General features: G+C 46.4%; 1 protein-coding gene across 1 annotated transcript in view; it reads right to left on the reverse strand.

Moving 5' to 3' along the window:
• Window positions 1–20,104, reverse strand: part of LOC144142650 (homeobox protein OTX2-like) — a 102,166-nt gene extending 82,062 nt beyond the window's left edge. The window contains exons 1-2 of the mRNA XM_077674300.1: window positions 19,794–20,104; window positions 19,551–19,640 (exon numbers count right to left, since the gene is read on the reverse strand). Coding sequence (XP_077530426.1) covers window positions 19,551–19,640; window positions 19,794–19,902 — 199 coding nt within the window. The 5' untranslated portion in view covers window positions 19,903–20,104. The remainder of the gene's footprint in view (window positions 1–19,550; window positions 19,641–19,793) is intronic.
• Window positions 20,105–23,700: the final 3,596 nt, after the last annotated feature.

A 23,700-nucleotide genomic window follows, 5' to 3' on the forward strand; every position in this document is an offset into this window, starting at 1 on the left:
AATACTGCGATCAGTTTCAGCGGATATTCCGCACTTGTTCTCTCGTGCAGTGGTCCTCAGGCAGAAATCAGTTCCCTAAATTATGCTTGCCCGCAATACCCGTTCCATGATAGGCCCACTCCCACAGTTAACGCTTCCAGAAGACATCCACACCCGTTGTTATCTATGCCGCAGATATATCCGCTTCGCATCCGTTATTGAAGTGTCTGTTTGGCGTATACGTTTATTTCACGGAGTGCCATGTTGATGCAGATAAACATTCATGAGTTGTAACTTTCCCGAGTGAAGCAGATCCGTCCCCGGTGTGATACGTCTCAGCAGATATATTCTTTCTCCGAGATATACCGCTGCGACAGCTGCCGTGTTTTCCAGTGAATATTTTTTATATGGCTCTCGCAGTTTAATGTTACGGTTCACATGTACACTGAAACAATTGTGTTTTTCCCGATTCCGCAAGACACGATTTCGAGTTATTCTGGGTACACGTCGCAATAATTCTCGATAATCGAGTACAAATACACTAAACCCTCGTTATTATAAAACCACGTTATTCGAAATTCCGTTTTATTCATAGTTTTCATAATCTAAACTTGCGTAGTGATAAAATCACAGCGCTTTTTACACATTATCGCTTATGACGAAACCTTTCTTCTTTTTGTTCCCATTGCTTCGGCATAATGAAGTTTTACCGCATACATAAACGGTGTACGCTATCGACTCGCGCGAGCCGAAAAACGTTGAAGTTAACGAAGTTGTGCACCGCACTTTTAATTCTCTTAGTTCCATTCAGTATGCCCATCCGAAGCTTCATGCGTCGATCAAGATCACTACCCTTTTCAATTGCGGCTGCACGACTCTCGTTATTTCGTATTTTCGTGCACGTCCTGTATACAAACAATAGTGCGATGCTGTGCCCGTATGCTAAGCGAATTTTAACGCAATATGTCGCTGTTCATTACGGAGAATTCGTTATCATTTCGAACCTTGTCTGTCAGCCGCCTTGTCGTTGCAGTGCCCGAATTAAGTGCGAGATGGGAAGAAAAAAGAAGAAAAAGAAAACACTCTTCTTACTTCGCGCGAAAACGCGAAGTTTGTGGTTTGCATTACGTAACAGCGTATGCGCGCAATGCAAACTTTGCTCGGTTTAACTCTGCTTGCTTCAATGTACTTTCCTTGCACTCAATGCAAACTTTGCTTGTGCTCAATGCAAACTTTACCGCAAATGAAAACTCTGCTTGCACTCAATGCAAACCCGGCTTGCTCTCAATACAAATTTTGCTTGCGCTAAATGCAAACGCTGCCTGTGCTCAATGCAAACTTTACCGTAAACTAAATGAAAACTCTGCTTGTGCTCAATACAAACTCTGCTCGACTTAATTCTGCTTGCTTCAATGTACTTTCCTTGCACTCAATGCAAACTTTGCTTGTGCTCAATGCAAACATTGCTTGTGCTCAATGCAAACTTTACCGCAAATGAAAACTCTGCTTGCACTCAATGCAAACTCGGCTTGCTCTCAATACAAATTTTGCTTGCGCTGAATGCAAACTCTGCTTGTGCTCAGTGCAAACTCTACCGTAAACTAAATGAAAACTCTGCTTGCGCTCAATGCAAACTCTGCTCGACAACTCTGCTCGCTTCAATGTACTTTCCTTGCACTCAATGCAAACTTTGCTTGTGCTCAATGCAAACTTTACCGCAAATGAAAACTCTGCTTGCACTCAATGCAAACACGGCTTGCTCTCAATACAAATTTTGCTTGCGCTAAATGCAAACTCTGCTTGTGCTCAGTGCAAACTCTACCGTAAACTAAATGAAAACTCTGCTTGCGCTCAATGCAAACTCTGCTCGACAACTCTGCTCGCTTCAATGTACTTTCCTTGCACTCAATGCAAACTTTGCTTGTGCTCAATGCAAACTTTACCGCAAATGAAAACTCTGCTTGCACTCAATGCAAACACGGCTTGCTCTCAATACAAATTTTGCTTGCGCTAAATGCAAACTCTGCTTGTGCTCAGTGCAAACTCTACCGTAAACTAAATGAAAACTCTGCTTGCGCTCAATGCAAACTCTGCTCGACAACTCTGCTCGCTTCAATGTACTTTCCTTGCACTCAATGCAAACTTTGCTTGTGCTCAATGCAAACTTTACTGCAAATGAAAACTCTGCTTGCACTCAATGCAAACACGGCTTGCTCTCAATACAAATTTTGCTTGCGCTAAATGCAAACTCTGCTTGTGCTCAGTGCAAACTCTACCGTAAACTAAATGAAAACTCTGCTTGCGCTCAATGCAAACTCTGCTCGACAACTCTGCTCGCTTCAATGTACTTTCCTTGCACTCAATGCAAACTTTGCTTGTGCTCAATGCAAACTTTACCGCAAATGAAAACTCTGCTTGCACTCAATGCAAACACGGCTTGCTCTCAATACAAATTTTGCTTGCGCTAAATGCAAACTCTGCTTGTGCTCAGTGCAAACTCTACCGTAAACTAAATGAAAACTCTGCTTGCGCTCAATGCAAACTCTGCTCGACAACTCTGCTCGCTTCAATGTACTTTCCTTGCACTCAATGCAAACTTTGCTTGTGCTCAATGCAAACTTTACTGCAAATGAAAACTCTGCTTGCACTCAATGCAAACACGGCTTGCTCTCAATACAAATTTTGCTTGCGCTAAATGCAAACTCTGCTTGTGCTCAGTGCAAACTCTACCGTAAACTAAATGAAAACTCTGCTTGCGCTCAATGCAAACTCTGCTCGACAACTCTGCTCGCTTCAATGTACTTTCCTTGCACTCAATGCAAACTTTGCTTGTGCTCAATGCAAACTTTACCGCAAATGAAAACTCTGCTTGCACTCAATGCAAACACGGCTTGCTCTCAATACAAATTTTGCTTGCGCTAAATGCAAACTCTGCTTGTGCTCAGTGCAAACTCTACCGTAAACTAAATGAAAACTCTGCTTGCGCTCAATGCAAACTCTGCTCGACAACTCTGCTCGCTTCAATGTACTTTCCTTGCACTCAATGCAAACTTTGCTTGTGCTCAATGCAAACTTTACTGCAAATGAAAACTCTGCTTGCACTGAATGCAAACACGGCTTGCTCTCAATACAAATTTTGCTTGCGCTAAATGCAAACTCTGCTTGTGCTCAGTGCAAACTCTACCGTAAACTAAATGAAAACTCTGCTTGCGCTCAATGCAAACTCTGCTCGACAACTCTGCTCGCTTCAATGTACTTTCCTTGCACTCAATGCAAACTTTGCTTGTGCTCAATGCAAACTTTACCGCAAATGAAAACTCTGCTTGCACTCAATGCAAACACGGCTTGCTCTCAATACAAATTTTGCTTGCGCTAAATGCAAACTCTGCTTGTGCTCAGTGCAAACTCTACCGTAAACTAAATGAAAACTCTGCTTGCGCTCAATGCAAACTCTGCTCGACAACTCTGCTCGCTTCAATGTACTTTCCTTGCACTCAATGCAAACTTTGCATGTGCTCAATGCAAACTTTACCGCAAATGAAAACTCTGCTTGCACTCAATGCAAACTCGGCTTGCTCTCAATACAAATTTTGCTTGCGCTAAATGCAAACTCTGCTTGTGCTCAGTGCAAACTCTACCGTAAACTAAATGAAAACTCTGCTTGCGCTCAATGCAAACTCTGCTCGACAACTCTGCTCGCTTCAATGTACTTTCCTTGCACTCAATGGAAACTTTGCTTGTGCTCAATGCAAACTTTACCGCAAATGAAAACTCTGCTTGCACTCAATGCAAACACGGCTTGCTCTCAATACAAATTTTGCTTGCGCTAAATGCAAACTCTGCTTGTGCTCAGTGCAAACTCTACCGTAAACTAAATGAAAACTCTGCTTGCGCTCAATGCAAACTCTGCTCGACAACTCTGCTCGCTTCAATGTACTTTCCTTGCACTCAATGCAAACTTTGCTTGTGCTCAATGCAAACTTTACTGCAAATGAAAACTCTGCTTGCACTCAATGCAAACACGGCTTGCTCTCAATACAAATTTTGCTTGCGCTAAATGCAAACTCTGCTTGTGCTCAGTGCAAACTCTACCGTAAACTAAATGAAAACTCTGCTTGCGCTCAATGCAAACTCTGCTCGACAACTCTGCTCGCTTCAATGTACTTTCCTTGCACTCAATGCAAACTTTGCTTGTGCTCAATGCAAACTTTACCGCAAATGAAAACTCTGCTTGCACTCAATGCAAACACGGCTTGCTCTCAATACAAATTTTGCTTGCGCTAAATGCAAACTCTGCTTGTGCTCAGTGCAAACTCTACCGTAAACTAAATGAAAACTCTGCTTGCGCTCAATGCAAACTCTGCTCGACAACTCTGCTTGCTTCAATGTACTTTCCTTGCACTCAATGCAAACTTTGCTTGTGCTCAATGCAAACTTTACCGCAAATGAAAACTCTGCTTGCACTCAATGCAAACTCGGCTTGCTCTCAATACAAATTTTGCTTGCGCTAAATGCAAACTCTGCTTGTGCTCAGTGCAAACTCTACCGTAAACTAAATGAAAACTCTGCTTGCGCTCAATGCAAACTCTGCTCGACAACTCTGCTCGCTTCAATGTACTTTCCTTGCACTCAATGGAAACTTTGCTTGTGCTCAATGCAAACTTTACCGCAAATGAAAACTCTGCTTGCACTCAATGCAAACACGGCTTGCTCTCAATACAAATTTTGCTTGCGCCAAATGCAAACTCTGCGCGACTTAACTCTGCTTGCTTCAGTGTACTTTCCTTGCACTCAATGCAAACTTTGCTTGTGCTCAATGCAAACATTGCTTGTGCTCAATGCAAACTTTACCGTACATGAATACTCTGCTCTAACTCAATGCAAACACGGCTTGCTCTAAATGCAAATTTTGCTTGCGCTCAATGAAAACTCTCCTTGTGCTCAACTGAAGCTTTGGTTGAGCTCAATACAAACTATTGCGTTCAATGAAAATTTTCCGAGATTCACCACTTATCACTGTAGTCATAACCCATCTGGCGTAGCAAGCCCTGTCACGGGCTGACCTCAAGAGTTCACATTAAACCGCCCTGTCCTTCTCTCTTGCTTGCGCTTAATGTAAACTTAGCTTGACAAAGCGCACTGTGCGACTTTATATTTTTATTGGTCATCTATGAATTGAAAAGATGGCGCTGCTTGCATTTGGCGCTCCAAAAGCATTCGTGCAGCTCGTCACGGCGGGTGGCGTGACCAACAATATGCGTCTCAGTTCGCCTTGTCGGCGTAAGATTGTTCTCTAAACTTTTGTTTTTACTTCTCGGTTTGACACGGTACGTAACATGTGGGCAACTCTTCTCAAAAGGGATACCGTTCATTTTATTGGGTCTATGCATGCGGTAGCCATTGAGGCCGGCGATCAACGAGTACATACACATCCGCACAACGCCTTTGTATACAGAGGCAGCGGCCAACACGGTAAGGAGTCACTGCTCAGTCAACAAAATCCTTATAAAGTGAACACCGTGTATCTACACTCTTAATCTGGTTCCATATAGGTTCCAGTTAAAAAGGGTGATCCATATATTTTATGTGGATCCGAACGAAAGAATAAGTGGAACGAGGCACATAGGTGGATCTTATCTGGAACCGTCAGCTTGTTTTCTTTATGTTCGTGGTTTTTATCTGGAACCGAAGAAATGTGGTCATGCGATGTCGGCGGTTCCGGTTACTGTTCCACTTATGTCCCAGTAAACGGTTGGGGAGAGTGCGTTTGTATATTTTTTGCTCGTTTCTTGTTCCACATAACTCGTGCACGGCAGCGAAGTATGCACTCTTTCATGCATCAACTGGAACAATGAACCGCATATATATTAGGTGCTTCTTGACCCAAGATGCACGTGCGCATTTAATATACACGCGCACACCGCACATAAAATTTAATGAACTTCGCCGACATCTATGAAACTACCTTGCAGCAGTTAACTTCCATAATACGGCTAAGCTGTAGTTTTAGTGATGTTCTTTGACAGAAAACGAAATCCCACTTTTTTGTCAACGCCGTACAAAGCATTAAAAATGTCGAGAGGAGGATATCTTAGGCAAAAGAAGAAATTGCAGGAACCCATTTCCAGGTGTTCTGCGGCACCCAAACCGCTTTCGTGAACATCGTATTTTTCTAATTTGAGGCGTCAAGTACAAAATCACCAGTGACTTCAATTTGAGAAAGACTAAACGTCTTCCCTTTCCCCATATGCCGTTCGGACAAAGCCATAGCTGCTATAGCGCTGAAGAATTCGTGGTGCTTTTGTGAACATCTTCATTACGAAATACTTGTTGAGGCCATGACATTTTATGCATTTGGTTTACAAAGCGTCGCAGAAACGGCAGTTTTTGTTCAACACTCAGTCATCATCTCGCTGTGGTGTAGTACGCGCTCAATGGCACTTAGTCCACGTTACTTATGTTGTGATGGGGTACATACATGATAACCGACTGCGTCACATTTTACACCACATACATCATGCTACGCATGCAATTATATGCTTAGAAGTTAGTTTTTGTATTTTGTCTCGTCCCGGCTAGTAATTTTCACAAGCAAAAACGAAAGCCTCTTTGCAGGAGGAGAATGACACAAAACCCGGAGAACTAAATCTACCCCGTGGTATCTGCCTTACATTCTATATATTTATACTGAAATGGCATTCTTATTTCAAATTATGCATTGCAGTATCGCGAAAATTCGCAGTGTTACCCTAATTTTGTTACTTGCTGTAGTAATTCAAGTTCACCGAATGACCTGCCTTCTCCTGCTGGTCCCCCCGTTGCCATTTTCTTGCACTATTGGTGTTCATGAAGAAAAACTGCTGGAAAATGGGCAGATCTATTATTACTCGCTAATTAGCGAGTATTCACACTGGATTCACTATGCGGAAGTAGTTTTCTATAACGTGGGTATCAAAGAGCGTCGCAGTATATATTATTGGTATTGGAAAGACTTGTCAAGAGAACGCAGTCAATAAAGAAGCGTCGTTTTGTTTTCACTGCACAGAAAGAAATAACGCTATCATCAAAGTTTATGCACACATACCGCACGCGCTCACGGACCGCGGAGAGAAACAACTTTAGCCCAACTAACGTGTTAAATAGGCTAATATCTGAGCTCTTTGTTCCAGCCTCAGAGCAGCGTAGATGTCCGCTTAGAGGCCTACTCAGGCCTACTCCCATTTTCCGAAGCAAATATAAGCGATCAAGGGTGCCGAGCTTGTGATCTTTTCCGCGGACTGGTCACTGGCCACGGCGTGCATCGCCAAAGGCACGGAGGAAGAAAAAGTTGGCCGAAACGATTACGAAACGACCGCCACTTCAGTGCGGCATGCCGTGCGCATGCGTTGACAGCATGGAGGAAAGAATACAAGGAAGCGCCGCTTGCGTTGATGCATGGTATAGTGGGACGGCAACGGGTACAACGACGATGAGGGAAAAACGGGACTGCGTGAACACTTTTAACGACAGCAGCGCCCCTACATCTCAACGTTTACGGAAGCTAGTTTTTGTTCATCCGCATGCAGCGCCACCAGTGGCCTTCTATAGCGGTTTTCTCGATTGCTCGCGTTATGCGCCTGATGTACTAAATAAACTGTCGGTCAGACTGGCGGGAACTGTTACCAGTTTGGTTGTGGCGCGAGACTGCGGATTTCTTCATGTCCTCGGGCTGTATTTACTGTTCGACGAAGTGAAGTTTTGCCGGGAGACGCAAAAAAGGTCAGTGCTGCTTATTTATGTTCTGGTAACGGTTGTTGTTCTTTGACTTGTTCATCACTGAGTCCGATAAACGTGCCGCTCCGCTGCCTGTTCGATGCGAGAAACGTTTGCGGCCGTTATTCACTAAGCTTGTGTGTTTGTGGGTCGGAGTCGGCTGGACATTTCTGACTGCGTACGTTAGCTAGTGCTATTTAGAAAGTGGCTGGTGCGCGCATTTCTCGAGTGTGCATGTCGCCTTATGGTGTGGTGTTGCTTAGTTGTATATTGACGGTTGCTGTAGCTGTCAGCGGTACTGAATCTTCTCGGGTTAGTCGCACGCTATTGTCTCACGCGCGCACACTGCACAACATGTTTGTCGGAGCGTCTGTCTTTAGACTTATCGGTATTTTTAAACTTCCGTGTTAATTGCGTTGTGTTGGTCTTCTGAGAGCCATAAATTTACTGTGCTAATCACGCTATTCCGCCTAATGTTGACGTGCGTTCAAGGCGTTGGCGGCAGCACTGCTTACGTTTATCTGTGCTGTGTGTGTAGTTGTTCCTTGTTTCTTCCAATCCCTTCGATGAATTCAGATGGTCTATTTACACTAGTCAACGTTAGTTGGCTCCCTGACGTGTAGTGAAATGCAAGGAAAAGTGGTTGTCTGAGCAGTAGCGTAGGAACAAAACGTTCCTTTTGTGGAGGGGAAGGCAGGTGGAAACACGCAGAAAGTTTTAACGTCACAAAGTAAGTTTAAAAATAATCCATTCCTGCCATTTTATGCTATCAATGTCAGTGGCAGCTCGAGAGTTGGAATAATTTTCAAAACGCTCGGGTGCAAAGTTGTTGCATCATGATGTGCACCAAACATTAATCCATTTCTGTTCTCCTTTGAACGTAGAAATTATACGGCAAAAGCAGATTGCTACATTCTGGATTCATACTCTATGACCTGTTCAAAAAGAGTATATGGCTGACTGTGGAGACATTTGGCCCTCCACTGATAGGTTGTGACAAATGTTTTTGTTCCTCTGCAAAAAAAAAATGAAACCAAATTATTTTCTTTCTTTACATGCTCCTGCAAAGTCATGGCTGTGGCATTCACTGGCTGGAGACATCTTTGGCATGCTGAAGGGTCATCGGGGAGAGTGTGGCGGATTATGAATGCCCTGTGGAGCTCATAAGCCACAAAAGAGTACTTTTTGAGTTGTGCATATTGTGCAGATATTCACCAGTTCGCATAGACCAAGGACATGTGAGCTTAAAGTATGTTCAAATATTTTCATATCTCAAATTGTTTATCAAGGATAGATTACCAGTGCTTCCGCTGTAAAAAAGACATTCTACTTTCGTGGAACGAATCAGACATTGTTCAATATTTTCTCGTGCTCCCTGGGTAAAGCAAGGCATAAATGTATTCTCTGATATTTTTGTACTGTTTATTTTCTTGGCAATAGGGCGAAGATAGACCTTAAACAGTGGTACAAGGAATGCATATGGCCATTTTAATTGTATTTGGACACCTTCTTGGAAGTGTATCATCAGAAGGCAACACATTAAAGCTCTTGCACGGGATGAAATCATTGCATTCTACAAGTAAGTACGCACTGCCATTTTTGGGTCTTTCATTGCGCGTTTTTAGGCAGTTTCTTTATAACTAATGGTTTGAAACTTCTTTTCAGTGACAGCTTGGCCTGTGGCTCAAGGTGACAGTAGGAGCTTTTCGGAACACGTTAGCGAAACTTTCCTGGAAGTGCACTTTGAGACGGCCCTGGCAGAAACACCCGGGTCTTAATTTTGGTTGGGTAAGCTGGCATTTTGTTTTTGCGATACTCAATTTCTGGGTCTGTTCGTCCTTATAAAATCTCAGTGTTAAGAAGTTATCGTGAACGCCAATATTTTAGCCATTGTGTTCACATTCCGCCTATTACGGATGCTCCAACAGTGGCCAAAAAAAACACTATTTTGTATTTTAGTTTTGTAAATATTTAGCTTTTACACCTTGAGAGTTGTTGTGATTTGCCAGCACCACGGACACGCCCAACGTGGTTGCTGCTACAACAATACGGTGGCAACTGACGATTTAAATTTCCCGCTTTTAATACGCCCGTAGCACCAAAAATACTCCCAAATACAGGCGTAGCATGAGTAAAGCTTGCATTGGATTTTCACAGGTGGTTAAATAAGGGGTATTTTTTTAAAGGGAATTGTTTAGAGCACAGAAAGTGACGTCTGCAAGAAAATGTGCTATAGTTGCGATTTATAAGAAAATTGTGCAACAGCCTAGTTCAGCATTAGTCAGCTCAACTTCTGCCTCATACCACTATGAACCATGGAGGTAATACATATCGAGAGGGAAATATTTTAGGGGGAACGAACTCTACAAAAAGTTTTGCCACAGTGCGATATTTATGAATTCCTATGACTGGCCATTTATTTCTTTGTGGTAGAAACATCATTTAGCTGTAAGCTATAATAAGCCAGTTTCACTACAGCATTTTAGGGAGCACATTATACAGTACAGAGAACATTTCTTGCAGAGAGAAGATGTGTGAAATATAATGCCGAAAGGTGATTATAGTAATTATTATTTGATTAATAAACGAAACCTCTCAAGGATAAAAAACCTTATATTCAGGAGGATACCGAGGCAGCAAAGTTAGATACTTTCCAGAATCAAGGCAATTTCATTGATTGTCTGTGGTGATATTGTTTAGCGCACTTTCACCTTTAGCAGCACTCCCAGAAAAAACCCAAGAAATCACTGATTTTAAATCAATTACTGTGTTATGAAAGGGACTAAGCAACTCACTCATTTAAAGCAACCATGTAACAACATTTTCTTGTTTCCTTGAAGGTACATGAGGTGAGCAGTAAGTCTTCTCGAGGCACGGTTATTCTGAGAGAAGGGACTGGCGGCATCAATATTGCCCGCAAGAAACACATCACGGATTCGCCGCCTGCATTGTCACTTCAGGATGTGGTCATCCTCTTCTCCGCATATGTCATCTTTTTCATCGTGCAATCATGTTCATATGGTTGTGTGCCTTTGGAGAGTTCTTGGGACTTTTGCGGGGAGTTCTTGGAAATCATGAGAAGTTTGACAGTGGCCTGGTTGCATTTAAGTTGGAGTCTCTGTTGAAATAGTACTTGAAGTGTGCAGCTCTACACTACTTGGGATTTTAAATTATTGGTAGAGGTTAAAGTATCTCTTGAAAGGCATGAAGGAGGTCAGATGAAAGGCATGAAGGGGGTGAAATCAGATGAAGAGGTTTAAGTTACTTTCACATGCAAGTTTCATGTCAACTGAACATTGAAGTCGTGCCTTATTTTTCATCATTGGCACAATGCTCAGGCTGCCTTTGAATCTATAGTGGGTGTTAATGTAATTCATGGCACCGCATTGTAACGTCCTTATTATGCAAGTGTAGCTCATGATATTTTTTTCATGGCAGTGCTGCTGCTGATGCAAAAGTGACAGTGGTTATTTACGCAGATGGCTTCCGCCTTCATTGATAAATTTTAGTACCGGATATGAGCTGACACCCATGACCTAGAAGAATTGAAAATGTGCGTATTTGGCTTGAACAAGTTTTCTTCTTTGAACAAAGCTGCATATCTTGCTTGGCAGAAGCAAGGCTTTGGTCACAATTACACTGATAGCAAGACGGGAGGGTTTTTATAACACGCAACTGTGAATTTCACCTTAGGTAAAACGTTGAGGCTGGAAAAAATGCTTTCAAGTCTGCTTTGTAAAACTGGTCACCTGTATGATTCAACGCTGGCTTGTATGCTTCTTAAGGATGTCTGACTTGTTGATGATGATGATGGTGGGGTTTAACGCGCCGACGCAACGCAGGCGATGAGGCGCGCCGTAGTGGAGGGCTCCGGATTAATTTAGACCACCTGGGGATCTTTTACGTGCGCCGAAATCTCGTACACACGGGCGTTTTTGCTTTTCGCCTCCATCAGAAAAGCGGCCGCCGCGGCCGGGAATCGAACCCGCGACCATGTCTGACTTGTTCCCGCTTGAATTGATGACGTATATAATTAGTCTGCTTGTTAAATTTTAATATGTGTAACATACTTCCAGCTACCTGGTTTGCAAAATTATATAAGATTCACGCTGGCTTTTGTGAGATTTTTTGGGATGAAATATTTTAAACAACTACAAATTGTTTGGGCAAGTAACGTGCCTTAAGTCAAAGGCCTTTTCAGGACGCTCATAAAGTCTATTTTGCCTACAAATAGCTTGATGTTACACTTACGTCTGGTGTCAGGAAACTACTATCTTTAATATTCATGTTTTAATGGTGGCATACTGCCACATGTGACCTCTCGTGTCAAAATGTTTTATAGTTAATCTTGGCTCGAGCGTTGTTTTCCTAAACTCTTGCACTGCACTGTTGTAGGTTTGTGATAATACAACCATGTATGGCTTGTTTTTAGGCCTTTCCCTACAATTTAATAGCCAACTGCATTTTCCCAAACAGTTATGCGTAAACATAGTATGGCAAGCGCAATGAGTCATTCCGCCTTTGAATTACCTTGGTTTATCTGATAAGACAGCATATTTGATGCTCACTGTTGTATAATGTCTGTGTCAGTGCCGCGGTAGACGCACACGTTAATTTATTTGTGAAGCAGTTGCCCCTAATACCGTCTTTATAAACCATGTTTTTGAGTAAAGGTGAATATGTGAAAATGCCACTTGGAGCCTAGTGTTATCGTTATGGTATTTATTCCTTGTACGTTTGTCATTTCCTGTGTCATTTAAAATAGACAGCTATTCAAATCTGAAATGTATGCATACTAACACCCAATAAAGTTGTATAGTATATTGAAAAGCAGTGTATGAGTCATAATAGTTGGTTTCGTGCGTATTTTATTGCAAGTATATTGTTTCTTTTACATGCAGCTGAAAGTCAGAACAGGATTCTGCGGGTGAAGCCAAAGACTGTGTGCCGCTCTAGGTGCCTCAGACCAACTTTTATATAGAACTGTGCTCCGATAGGCAACTGTTGGGAACTGTCAGGGACCACACTGCTGCGGTGGTTTCTGCTTTCCAATTGTTGGTATCACTGCGGGTCATATATCAAGGCTGTGTTAAAATGGTGGTTGCGGTTTCCTGCTGATACCAATGCATCCGCTAGCCTGGCATATGACCTCGGTGTATACCGACAGGAAAGCAGAAATATTGGAAAAGTGGAGTCCCATAGACAGCTTCCCAATGCCTATAGGAACACAGTTTCATATAAACAGCTGGCCTGAAGGTACCTGGAACGGCGCACCGGATAAATTCCATAATCATTTTACATGGATCAATGTTCCAGTAACCTAAACTACCATTTTATTTGGAACAGTGATCCGCATACTTTTATTTGGAACACCGATCCACATAATTTAGTTGCAAAAATATGTGGGGCACTGTTCCACATAATTTTCAGGATATGTGGAACACGGTTCCAAATATATAACTGGAACTTTTTTGCAAAAAAGTTCCAGTTACTAAGTGGATCTTACGTGGAACCAGATTAAGAGTGTAAACAGAAGTTACAGGAAACATCGCATTTTAACCAATTTCCGATTCAATTTAGAAGTTACAGTGTTTGCAGCTTCCGACGGAATTAACTGAACACCTAAACGATAAGCACAACAACAAGAAGTACAACACAGCGCTTAGTTAACAAAACTTCGCCTTTTGTTTTCGATAGCCGTTCAAGAACCAGAAATGGAAACACTGATTTTGAGGGTATGCAATTTAGAGTAGAACTATTCATCCCCCTTGTAAGCTCCTATCGCTGCCATCAGCGTTGGCTTGAGAATGCAGCTATGGTTCCTGCATGCATATCGACGTTGTGCTGTATTCCGCATTCACGGTCGGAGTTATCTACCATACGCACCAAGCTGCCCTCGAAGAACCACATATTTATATGCCTGCATGCGAGACACATATCCCCCGAAGACATCGAAATCAAGGCGGACATGCATAATTCCAATACGCGCACCCATATACACGCGCACGTGAACGCAATAGCACGCGTCGACAAAACGAACAGCAGCGGCATCAGGGAGCCACCTTGGGGCACCCCCCGAATGCATGCAAGAAGAGCGCGCGCACCGTGCGCGCAATCGAGAAATCGCGAGACGGCCAGGCGGGCGAATCAGATAACGCTAACTTCCTGGCCCGTATGCATGCAGCGAACGTGCACGCGTTCGAGAGAAGACGCGAGCACACCACCGGAAAAGTCACGGGCTTTCTTTCTGCGAATTTTTTTTCGTTTTGTTTCGCGAACGCGGCGCTGCGAAAATCTCGCTCTCTCTCCGTGGGTGCACGCACACAAACGTGGAATTCGTGCACCGAACAACCCCGAACCAAACGCGAGTTAGCTGCTCCTCCTTTGAAGAAGTCGCTTGCCTGAGGCGATGCGGCGACACTACCGCAGGATCGCCGTTGTGTATTCCGGTCACGGCCGATCCACAAGTGACGCCGTGGGGAAACAGGTATATAACGATTCTTCCTTACGCGTGCGCTCGGTCGCACCCAGCGCGGCGCGTCGCTGAGAATGGGTTCATTATCGCGCGAGTTTCGGACCAACCCGCCGTCCAGCATGCAAGGTGGCCTTAAGAAGGGAACGCGCGCAGATAATGAAGCCATGTATAATGACCCGAAGATAACGGCGAAGAATTAAGTTGGGTGCTGTCCAAGCGGTTCTATCGGTGAGCGATGGAAGTGCCTACATACATAAAAGCGTCGTTAATTCCGAGTGTATACGACGGATTACGAGAACCATTCGTAAAAAGCCGCGGGTTGTTGCCGAAACATCTGTGGACTGTATACGGAATTGGCTGTTGGAATTCTGGGAGCTACAACCCCTGATTTTTTTAAACGAAACTAATTCGGATAGTTGGACACTGCACGGGCAAAAAAAAAGGGGGGGGGGGGAGAGGGAATGGTTTAGGAAATGAGCATTCATGAGTCAAATATGCGCACCGCTACACGCACCAAACGTGATCGATAGGGTTCACGCTGAAATCTGTGCCTCCATGAAAGAGTTCCAGGTGAGCTGGCTTTTTCCGCGCTACATTAGAGATCTATGGATGGTCATTTCCACAGATTATGCACGCATTATCTACCCATGCAAAAAACTGGCAATTAATGGAGATAAAAAGAATGTTACCTTCAAGCATGTGCGTACGAACTGCGTGGGACTAATAAATACGAATACACTTCCCGACACGTATACCTCAAGCCGAATGCTCGAAATCTCCGATCAAGAGAGCCAGAAAGACGTGCAACACAAACCCAAACACCGCATGCTCCAGAGCCCAGCGTTACTCAGCATTACACCCTAAAACCAAATAGATGCAAACAATACTCCAGGCTATAGGAGATCGTCGATGTTGCGTCGATAAAACCACCAAGTCCTGCCGCCGAACGCGGATGCACATACGCGCGGCGCCCTGCCAAGTTCACCCCCACCATTCGCGGTTGACCAACCGAATCAGCCGACGAAAAGAAAATAAAGAGAACAACGGGTATCTATGTATCCGCGCTGAAACTAGGCATGTGCACGCATGCCTTCCCGCCCGGCGGAGGATAGACTGCGCCCACCGGACCCACGGTCCGCTCTCCAGGCGTCGTTCACGGTTGGTCGGGTTTCGGCGCAGCCGCTTGCATATAGCGTTCGTCGCCAGCGGCCCCGGCGGTTCCTTATAGAAGGCCGACCGTGTCGCGATGCCTATCAGACGCTCTCTTGCGGTGCGCTACGCCCGTTCGACTGCGGCGAAGTCTCGAGCTAGGCCGCCGCCGCCGCTGAGAAAGTGGGGCCGTGGAAGCGGAGGCATCAGAGAGCCCCGCCAGCCGCGGAAGCTTATCGCCGAGGTCGTCGTGGGTACGTGCGTCCCATGCACGATACGCGGCTCGCCGGATGAGCTCACGAAGGCGCGCGCGCGCGCGCTAGGCTGCCGCCGGAGCGGAACGTGCAGGGCCCGACGACACCGCCGTCGTGGCCGATGACACCGGGAAATGCGCCGTGCAGGAGTGTAGAGTTCGATGTCTTAACACTCCGACGCCCTCCCGGTACGACGGTATACAACGTGGAGCGACTTTCCGTGTGGACGCAAACAATTTGTCGTTGGGGGAAGCCGATTTCGGGAAGCTTGAAAAGCCGTTCCTTTGTTCTTTGCGGCGATCCTGCACAGGAGATATCCCGCAACGCAGGACTCGTCGGCCGCGTTTCAGAGGAAGTTCGGAGCTTCAAACGATCCCCACTACTGTACTATTCCTTCATATACCGAATGCGAATTGAAATTTCATTCCAGTAGCCAATTTAATGGGAAAGTAAGCAAACATCCGCTCTCGGGGTTTTCGGTCTCTACACGCATCCACACTTCTTTCTTAATGACGTTGATTGTTTTTTGTTTTTTGTTTTTTCGAACCAGCACTGGGCGTTGCTGCGTGGGTAGAAGATCATTCCTGGAGCGTCCAGGCCATGTAAGTTAGTTATCCAATCACGAGCTAGGAATTCGCAGCGACCCCCAGGGCGCCGTATATAAGGAGCGCAGACCACTTGTGCGGAGGAACAGCAGCGGAGACAGAGAACGGCCTTGCGGCACACCGCGGCGAAAAGCGTGGTCGTACACGTCGGGTCGACAGTGGTCAAGGGCTGTACGTCGTTGCCTGCAAACGGCCATTGGCAGCAGCAGCAACGAGCTTACACGAAGCCCGTCCCGAGGGGCGCAGGAACCGGTTCGACCGCGGCTGCTGGCTCGAGTGTACAAACACTCGGCACGACGGCTGTGAGGGGCCCAACTGGCTCTCAGGCGTCCTCACGGACACACCCACGAGACAATGCCAGTCGACCAGGCAACCCCCCAATCATCAAGTACCCCTCACGTGACTCGATCACCCCCTAGCTCCCTGCAGAGCTGTCAGTGGCGGGACGACGAAACCACGTGAAAGCCTGGGTCTCGGTTAAATACAATTGGAGAGAATCGGGATGTTTAAAGTGAGAGTTGCTGGTAACAAAATAAGCGACCGCGACAAAGCTTCAATCACGGTTATATTTCACCTGAGACAAGGGGGTTAGGTTTCACTTTGGGTTGCTGATAATCAAATAAGCGACAGTCGGATTCAAAATCAGATGTGAGCGTCGCAACTTACAAACTCGTCCGTGTGAATGTATTTCCTCGCATTATAACTAGATTAGGTAGCTATATATTCGGCCTTTTTCCATATTGCGTCTCTTCTCATTCATACGAGACATCTCAAATCTAATAGTGGCCAGCGTAGCCACGCCAAGGGCTCAAGAAGTTGAAATGTATGGATAACCTCCCGCGGCAATTACTGACCCGCATGTGGAACTGAAATGCTCGCGGAGGGGCAATCATTCAAGGGAAACAGAATTCTTTTCTAGCTTCCACAACGCGCATCTGGAGCAATCCGTAAACTGCTGCCCCCTTTTTTTATTAGTTTCAGGGGCATACGCAAGCAGTATTTAAGGATTAATCAGTTCTACCGGTCATTATGGCGTATTCGCAGGTAAAATTGTGCTATTCATTGTCAAAACAAACCAATGAGATCCAGCTTTGTTGCACAGCTCCAGAAATGGGGGAAAAAAAAGAGAAGTTAACGACACATTTCATTTCTTGTGTCGCAGATTTGATCTTTGATCTCAGGGACTCTCAGATTTGATCTCTCAGATTTCAACTCGGGGACTTAAGGTGCCGATGCTACACTCGGGCTATAAGGCGCACCGTAGGCTGCGGATTAATTTAAAACACCCGGGGATCTTTAACATGCGCCGAAATAGCAAATATGGTCTTCCTCACAAGTTCGTGATTACTTTATCATCGCTGTACAGACGGGCGGAAATATTGAAAGCTTCGAATTTTGCTGTTTCTGTTTGCGTGTGCTCATTTAGCTATAAAGAAGTACAACTGCTCTCCGAAACACAAAACACGAGCGTCTGCAGTCACGCACACTGAGCTTGGACGGCATACCGGTCAAACAAACACCCCGGTTAACTGGAACCAAAGGACCCCCCTTTTCAGTTTACTCTGTATACTTTCTTTGTTTCCCGTCCAACCTAAAGTACACTACCGCCAGCAACGCACCCCCCATGCGGGATTGCACATTCGGCAAGGTTGCAGAAACTCGGGTTCGGAGCCAGGAAACTTCGCTAGTCAGTTGCGACGGAGGGAAAACAAAACCTAGAAGAACGAGTGCCAAAAGGAAGGAAATGAAAAGCAGCGGGCTAAGCGCGCCGCCCGGCGGCACCCCCAGCTCCGACGGTTGCACAAGACGACCACAAAACGCGGCCAAGGCGGAAGGAGCGACGGCGCGACACTGCATGCGACCGTTGTACAGGAGATGCCGCGTGCGACACTGCAGGGTGCGATCGGACTGCGCCTGGTTGGACGGGGAAGTCGCCGGTCGACTGGGAAAGCGAAACAGCAAGAAAAAAAAAAAAAAGGGAGTTTTTCGGCGTGCCGTTGTGGCCGCTCTATTTCTTTTTCTCCCGTGTTCTAGCGACTTTCCCCTCTCCTTTCTTTCCTCGTACCGCGTGAAGTTGCGCAGGGAGTTGTACCCTATGCAAACCGCAGGGCACTTGCAAACATTTCCGTCGGAGTAGAACATGTACGACTACGCTCAACTTGCGGGAACGCAGAAAAGACAGGTTTGTTCACTACAACAGTTTCCACGGGCGAACGCGTGTTCGCCGGGGGCGACGCAAAAAACGGTAACTAACCTACCACAGAGACATCACCTCTCTTTATCTCTGCCACCGAACAACGTTATCAAAAACGCAACTCTTCATTTCATAATCGGAATCCGCGTCGGACACCATTTTTTTCCAGTTTTTATAAAACTCAGAACAGGTATTAAACATCGAACGACAACAGTCTTCGTGTTGTGAACGAATGCACAACGGACGTGCGACTGCCCGTTAAAAAATAAGGCAGCCAGCTGCCGTATCTACGAAGGGCGATCGGGTGTAAGCCAAGCCAGCAGCGGCTGCGAGAGAACACCCTCGGTTGATAAGCGGGACCCCCGCCGTCGGCTCCCCGGTTTGACGGCGACCCCTGCGGCCGTTACGCCGCGAATCTAACCGGGGGCCCGGCAAACCACATCATCCGCAGGGGCATCAACAACAACGGGTAAAAAAGTTTCTCCGCCACGGGTGCAGCAGCCGATCCCTTTCCCCGAAAAAGGCTCTTCGAGGTCACGTCAGGTCCAGAAACCGGAACGCACCCACGGCTTGACTGTCCCTGTCGGCAACCAATTTGTTCGCCGTCACGCCAGGGGAGCGGGCAGCGACGGAACGGGGCCGCGGTCTCTGCCCGGTCTCACCCCCCCCCCTCAACCCCCCACACCGAAGGACCCCGAGCCCGTCCGTGGTGTTCAACCAACGGGAGTCCCCGGTAGGCGGAACCGTGGAAGCCCCGCCTTTCGCCCGCTGCTCCGCGCTCACTTTAGCCTGCGGGTCTGACTGTTGCTGGCTGCCGCGAGAAGGAAGCATCCTTCTCTCTCTCCCACAACACACGCGATTCTCCTCACTCTCTTCACACGAAACGCGAGGGCACCGAAAAACAGCGGGTCTGCGGCGGCCGATCGAAAATTGCAACCTCCAGGGCTCTCCTTTCTCGAATCAGGAGAGACGGACGACGTATTCCCGTGAAAAAATAGCGGAGTCCCGAAGTGTCGAGTATCCGAATATATTCAGCCTGAAACATCCGAGCAACGTCCGAAACGCGCGAGTCCGTTGCAACACGTTCCGTTTCCAACGATACGCGGAGAAATGAGAAAAGCGTCGCACGGACGACGACTCACTTGGGCAGCCGGACGAGCTGTACCAGACTTCTTCGATCATCTGCGAATCCCAGTCGTCGCGGTACTTCTCCAGCCGTATCGGCGGGTGCGCTGCGGAAAAAAAGGGGGCAGGCCCCGGGCCCGCGGAGGGCGAGCGCGGCACACAATTAGGCATCCGTCAAAGCCGCCGTAATCGGCTTTGGCCGCTCCCCCTCTCCCCCTTCTTCGATAGAGCGGCCCGCGCGCGCCGCTAATCCAGCTTACCGGGATAGCCCGGGTGCAGCAGATCGACGCCCGGAGAGGTGTGCAGTCCGATGCCGTTCATCGAGTAGGCCGCCGCGGGACCCTTGAGGTGGTGGTAGGCCGCCGCCATGGCGCCGCCGGACGCCTGGCAGCCGCCGAAAGGCCCCGCTCCCGCCGCCGCCGGTTGAAACGCCAGCTTGCTCGGTCGCACGCAGCCTGCGCAACGCCGAGCCGCGCACTGGAAGCCTCCGCAGACGCCGCCGCGCGACGCTCCGCCCAGGGGACGGCGGAACCTGGTCACGCCCACTCCGCGCTCCGCTCCCGCGGCGCCCGTTGGGTAAGCCACGCCCAGCGAGCACGGCGCCGCTTCGTTCGGTTTTGAATTGCTTCACAGGAGCGGCGCCGCCGAGGGGCGGAGCGCGCGTTTGAGAGAAGCCCCGCCCGGCCGGTTTATCGCGCGCAGCGCCGCCGGTGGCCGCTCCGCGCGCTTTGCTCGCGACCGGCGAACGCGCGCGCCGTCGCCGCTGCCGGAAAAAAGGCGCTTGTTTGGGGATCAATGGAAACGGGCACGAGAGAGGATCAGACGGGAATTATCTCCTTAAAGGGAATTTGATCCCCTTTTTTTGGTTGCGGCGAAAGGATAATAAGGCGCTCAATTGGATTACAACGCCATGGCCGCCAAAAGCTAATCAGGTGGTGGGATGAACGGTGCTCGCGAGCGCTTACGGCGAGGAAAAAGTGACCGCGCGACGCCGTCGCACGGAAAGGAAGAATTGACAAAGGAAAAATGAAGCGTAGACGGAAGAAAGGCGACACACTTCCGTCAAAAGCGTCGCACGTGTGGCGCTGAAAATTCGCGTCGCCGTCGCGTAGCCGCCGCCGAGAAAAAGGCCACACTTGTTAGGGATTTCGACGGCCCTCCGAAAAGGAGATTTGCGCCGGGCAAAGCTATTCAACGCGTGACCCGCTGTAAAGCACTTTGTGCGCTGTTGTCGAAGGGCACCGCACTCCCTCGGAGGTTCGCACGGATTTCGACGTAATGCGTAGACGTAGCTGTCTACGGAAAGAACCACTCCTGTAATCTGCCTCTTCTGAATCGGTCATGAATGAACACAGTCTGCTGTGTGTTCGATTGAGCTGGAGCTCGGGAAACGTGAAGGTAAACGTAGTAATTCGGTAATTAGACAAAAAAAAACGCATTTTTTGAGTTATTTGTTTGTTTATTGTGTAAGGTTTTGTTTGACTGACCTCGGGTAATGTGTTCAAATCTTCTACCAGCGTTACTGCGGAATTTCCGTCACGTTAGAACAGTCATGTATTTATTAAATTTAAAAACGGAACAAATTTAATGTAAAAATATGGGTACTATGCATGTTTGGCAATTGTGCGCAAGACCAACTACTGCGATGCGTAAAAAATACATTCTTATAAGGTTCACCTGCTTCGTTTAGCATACGTTTTCGGTGATATCCTATATGTAAACTATGCTCCGTATATATGAAGGAAGGCAGGGTCTTCTTCCGTCATGAGGTGTTTAGAAATTTCACTTAGATGCGCGGTTTAGTGTGTTCCATGTAGTAAAAATTCCTTTGTGTTCTCTTGTATATTACGAAGTTTGACATGTATAACATTGCATTACCTATTATTCTATTTGTCTTTTTTTTTTGTTCCCTCGTCGAGTCCACACTAAATATACTACTTATTTTGTATTTGCTATATTGGCAATGTTTTTTCATAAATTATATTACTACTCTGCAATACATAAAGCTCTATATGCCACTTTATAATATGATTTTAGCTACTTTCACTGTGTTTTATTCTTCTATGTTATAATTAACCGAGGGTCCCGGTGCAGTCTCGAATATGGGACCCTCATCTGTATAATTCTGCTTTGTTACCTTCATCTTTTTGTAAGATTGAATAAACTTCTTCTCCTTCTCTTCTTCTATGGGACCGCTGAGTCACTATTCTGAGCCCGTTGGCATGGCACTATTGATTTTACAGTTGTAACTCCGATAAATGTTACTGACGCCCCAATGAGTATAGTAATCCTGCGATTAAGCTTCAGCCCAGTTCAGAGAGAGAGAGAGAGAGAGAGAGAGAGAGAGAGAGAGAGAGAGAGAGAGAGAGAGAGAGAGAGACTCTTTGTTACAGAGAAAGCAGAGAGGTTTGCCATCATGAATTCGCCGACATGCTACTCTGCGGGGAAGGGGGGAGAAGGAAACAAAGGAAGTATATGAGAGAAGAAGAGGAGTCAAAAAGAAAAGAATAAACATTAAAAATGAATAGAGTCCTGTTTAAGGGCGCTGAGTAAAAACTTGAGTGTACACGCTATAGGCAGATGGCTGCAATGTTAACGCTAAGCATCAAGCTTAGTGTTAATGGTCCAGGTTGGAGACATTCAATTCTTTGCTATGAACGGGCCCTTGATTCAGCATAAGCAGAGCACTCTAGTAATATATGTTCGACGGTTTCGGGTGAGCCACAGTTGCCACAGTATGGATTGGAAGTCTGGCCTATATATACGATAAATGAACGAGTTAATTTGTAAACGCTTTAAGGCGCAGTCGATTGTATATAGTGTCTCCAGTCGGCGAGGTAGTCGCCTCGTTCTCATGTTAGTAAAGTTCACCCCCCTGACCGACCATGAAGTCAGCAATGAAATTCTATGAACATGAAAAAGAAATACGCAAATTTATGAATCAAGCAATCAAACTCTGGGAACGTGGCTGTCACACGCCGAATTCGCTTCCTTGGCAGCATGGACTGGTCATCAGAGCACGTCGTGGCGAAGCCGAACAACGGGATTGATTGATTGATTGATTTATTTATTTATTTATTATGGGGTTTAACGCACCCACGCAACGCAAGCGACGAGGCGCGCCGTAGTGGAGGGCTCCGGATTAGTTTTGACCATCTGGGGATCTTTAACGTGCGCCGACATCTAGAGCACACGGGCGTTTTCGCTTTTCGTCTCCATCAGAAAAACGGCCGCCACGCGGGAATCGAACACGCGTCCTCGTGCTCAGCGAACCGCCGGATGGCCTTAGAGTGCAATATACCAAGTAAGGTCCGCAAAAAAACCCGTTATATTATATATTCGCAATAAAAAATGACGCCGTTCGCTTCAGGTAGCCAGTATGAAACCAATGCTAACATGAGTACGTCAATCGATTCTCGATATCTCCGAGTCACCGCGAAAAAAAAAAAAAAAACATCGCAAAATGCAGAAAACAAAAACAAATTAACCGAGACCAAAATATGTTTTCCTATAAACTACCGAGATAACACAACTGTTTGAATTAAGTAGCAATATCGAACTGACTGCGGTGAAATTAAGAAAGTCGACATGCTTTTTATCGGTGGAGGGGGGGGGGGGCGGTGATTGCAGGCACTGTAAAGTTAACTTCTCCGCACTATTTGAGTGTGGCTGTACTCGATGTGCCTTTACTGCAGCTGACTCGTGCTCAGCACTTAGCACTCGGCAATAAATTTCACCGACGGGTTTCCAGGTTCGAACAATATCTTCCCTTAGAAGAACGAGTTGTGCGGTGGAACTACCAATTTGAAGCGAAGCTTGCATATCTAGGGTTGCATTCGTGCACTTTTCATGGCCTACGAGCAAAAAAATTCACGAGTCTTTGATGCGCGAGGCGTTGGAAAACGGACGTCCCGGTTAGTGCGCCAGCACCCAGTCACCATCGAAATCGCGCGCTGTTCAGAACATTGATTTGGACCCAAAGCCTATACGTCTGATCACATGCATCTCGAGTAGATCAGTTAATTAGGCCCAATTTTCAAGATCTGAAAATAACTTAAATCTCAAGCTAATTAGTTGCACTCCTTGGATGTACATTACGAGTAGATTAGTTATCAATAGACATAATTTTTAAGATCAGTAGACTCTCGGGTAGATAATAAAGGCTTC

The sequence above is a fragment of the Haemaphysalis longicornis genome, unplaced genomic scaffold (genome assembly GCF_048455015.1).
Source record: "Haemaphysalis longicornis isolate Haplotype H1 unplaced genomic scaffold, Haemaphysalis longicornis Haplotype H1 scaffold_6, whole genome shotgun sequence".
Taxonomy (NCBI): domain Eukaryota; kingdom Metazoa; phylum Arthropoda; class Arachnida; order Ixodida; family Ixodidae; genus Haemaphysalis; species Haemaphysalis longicornis.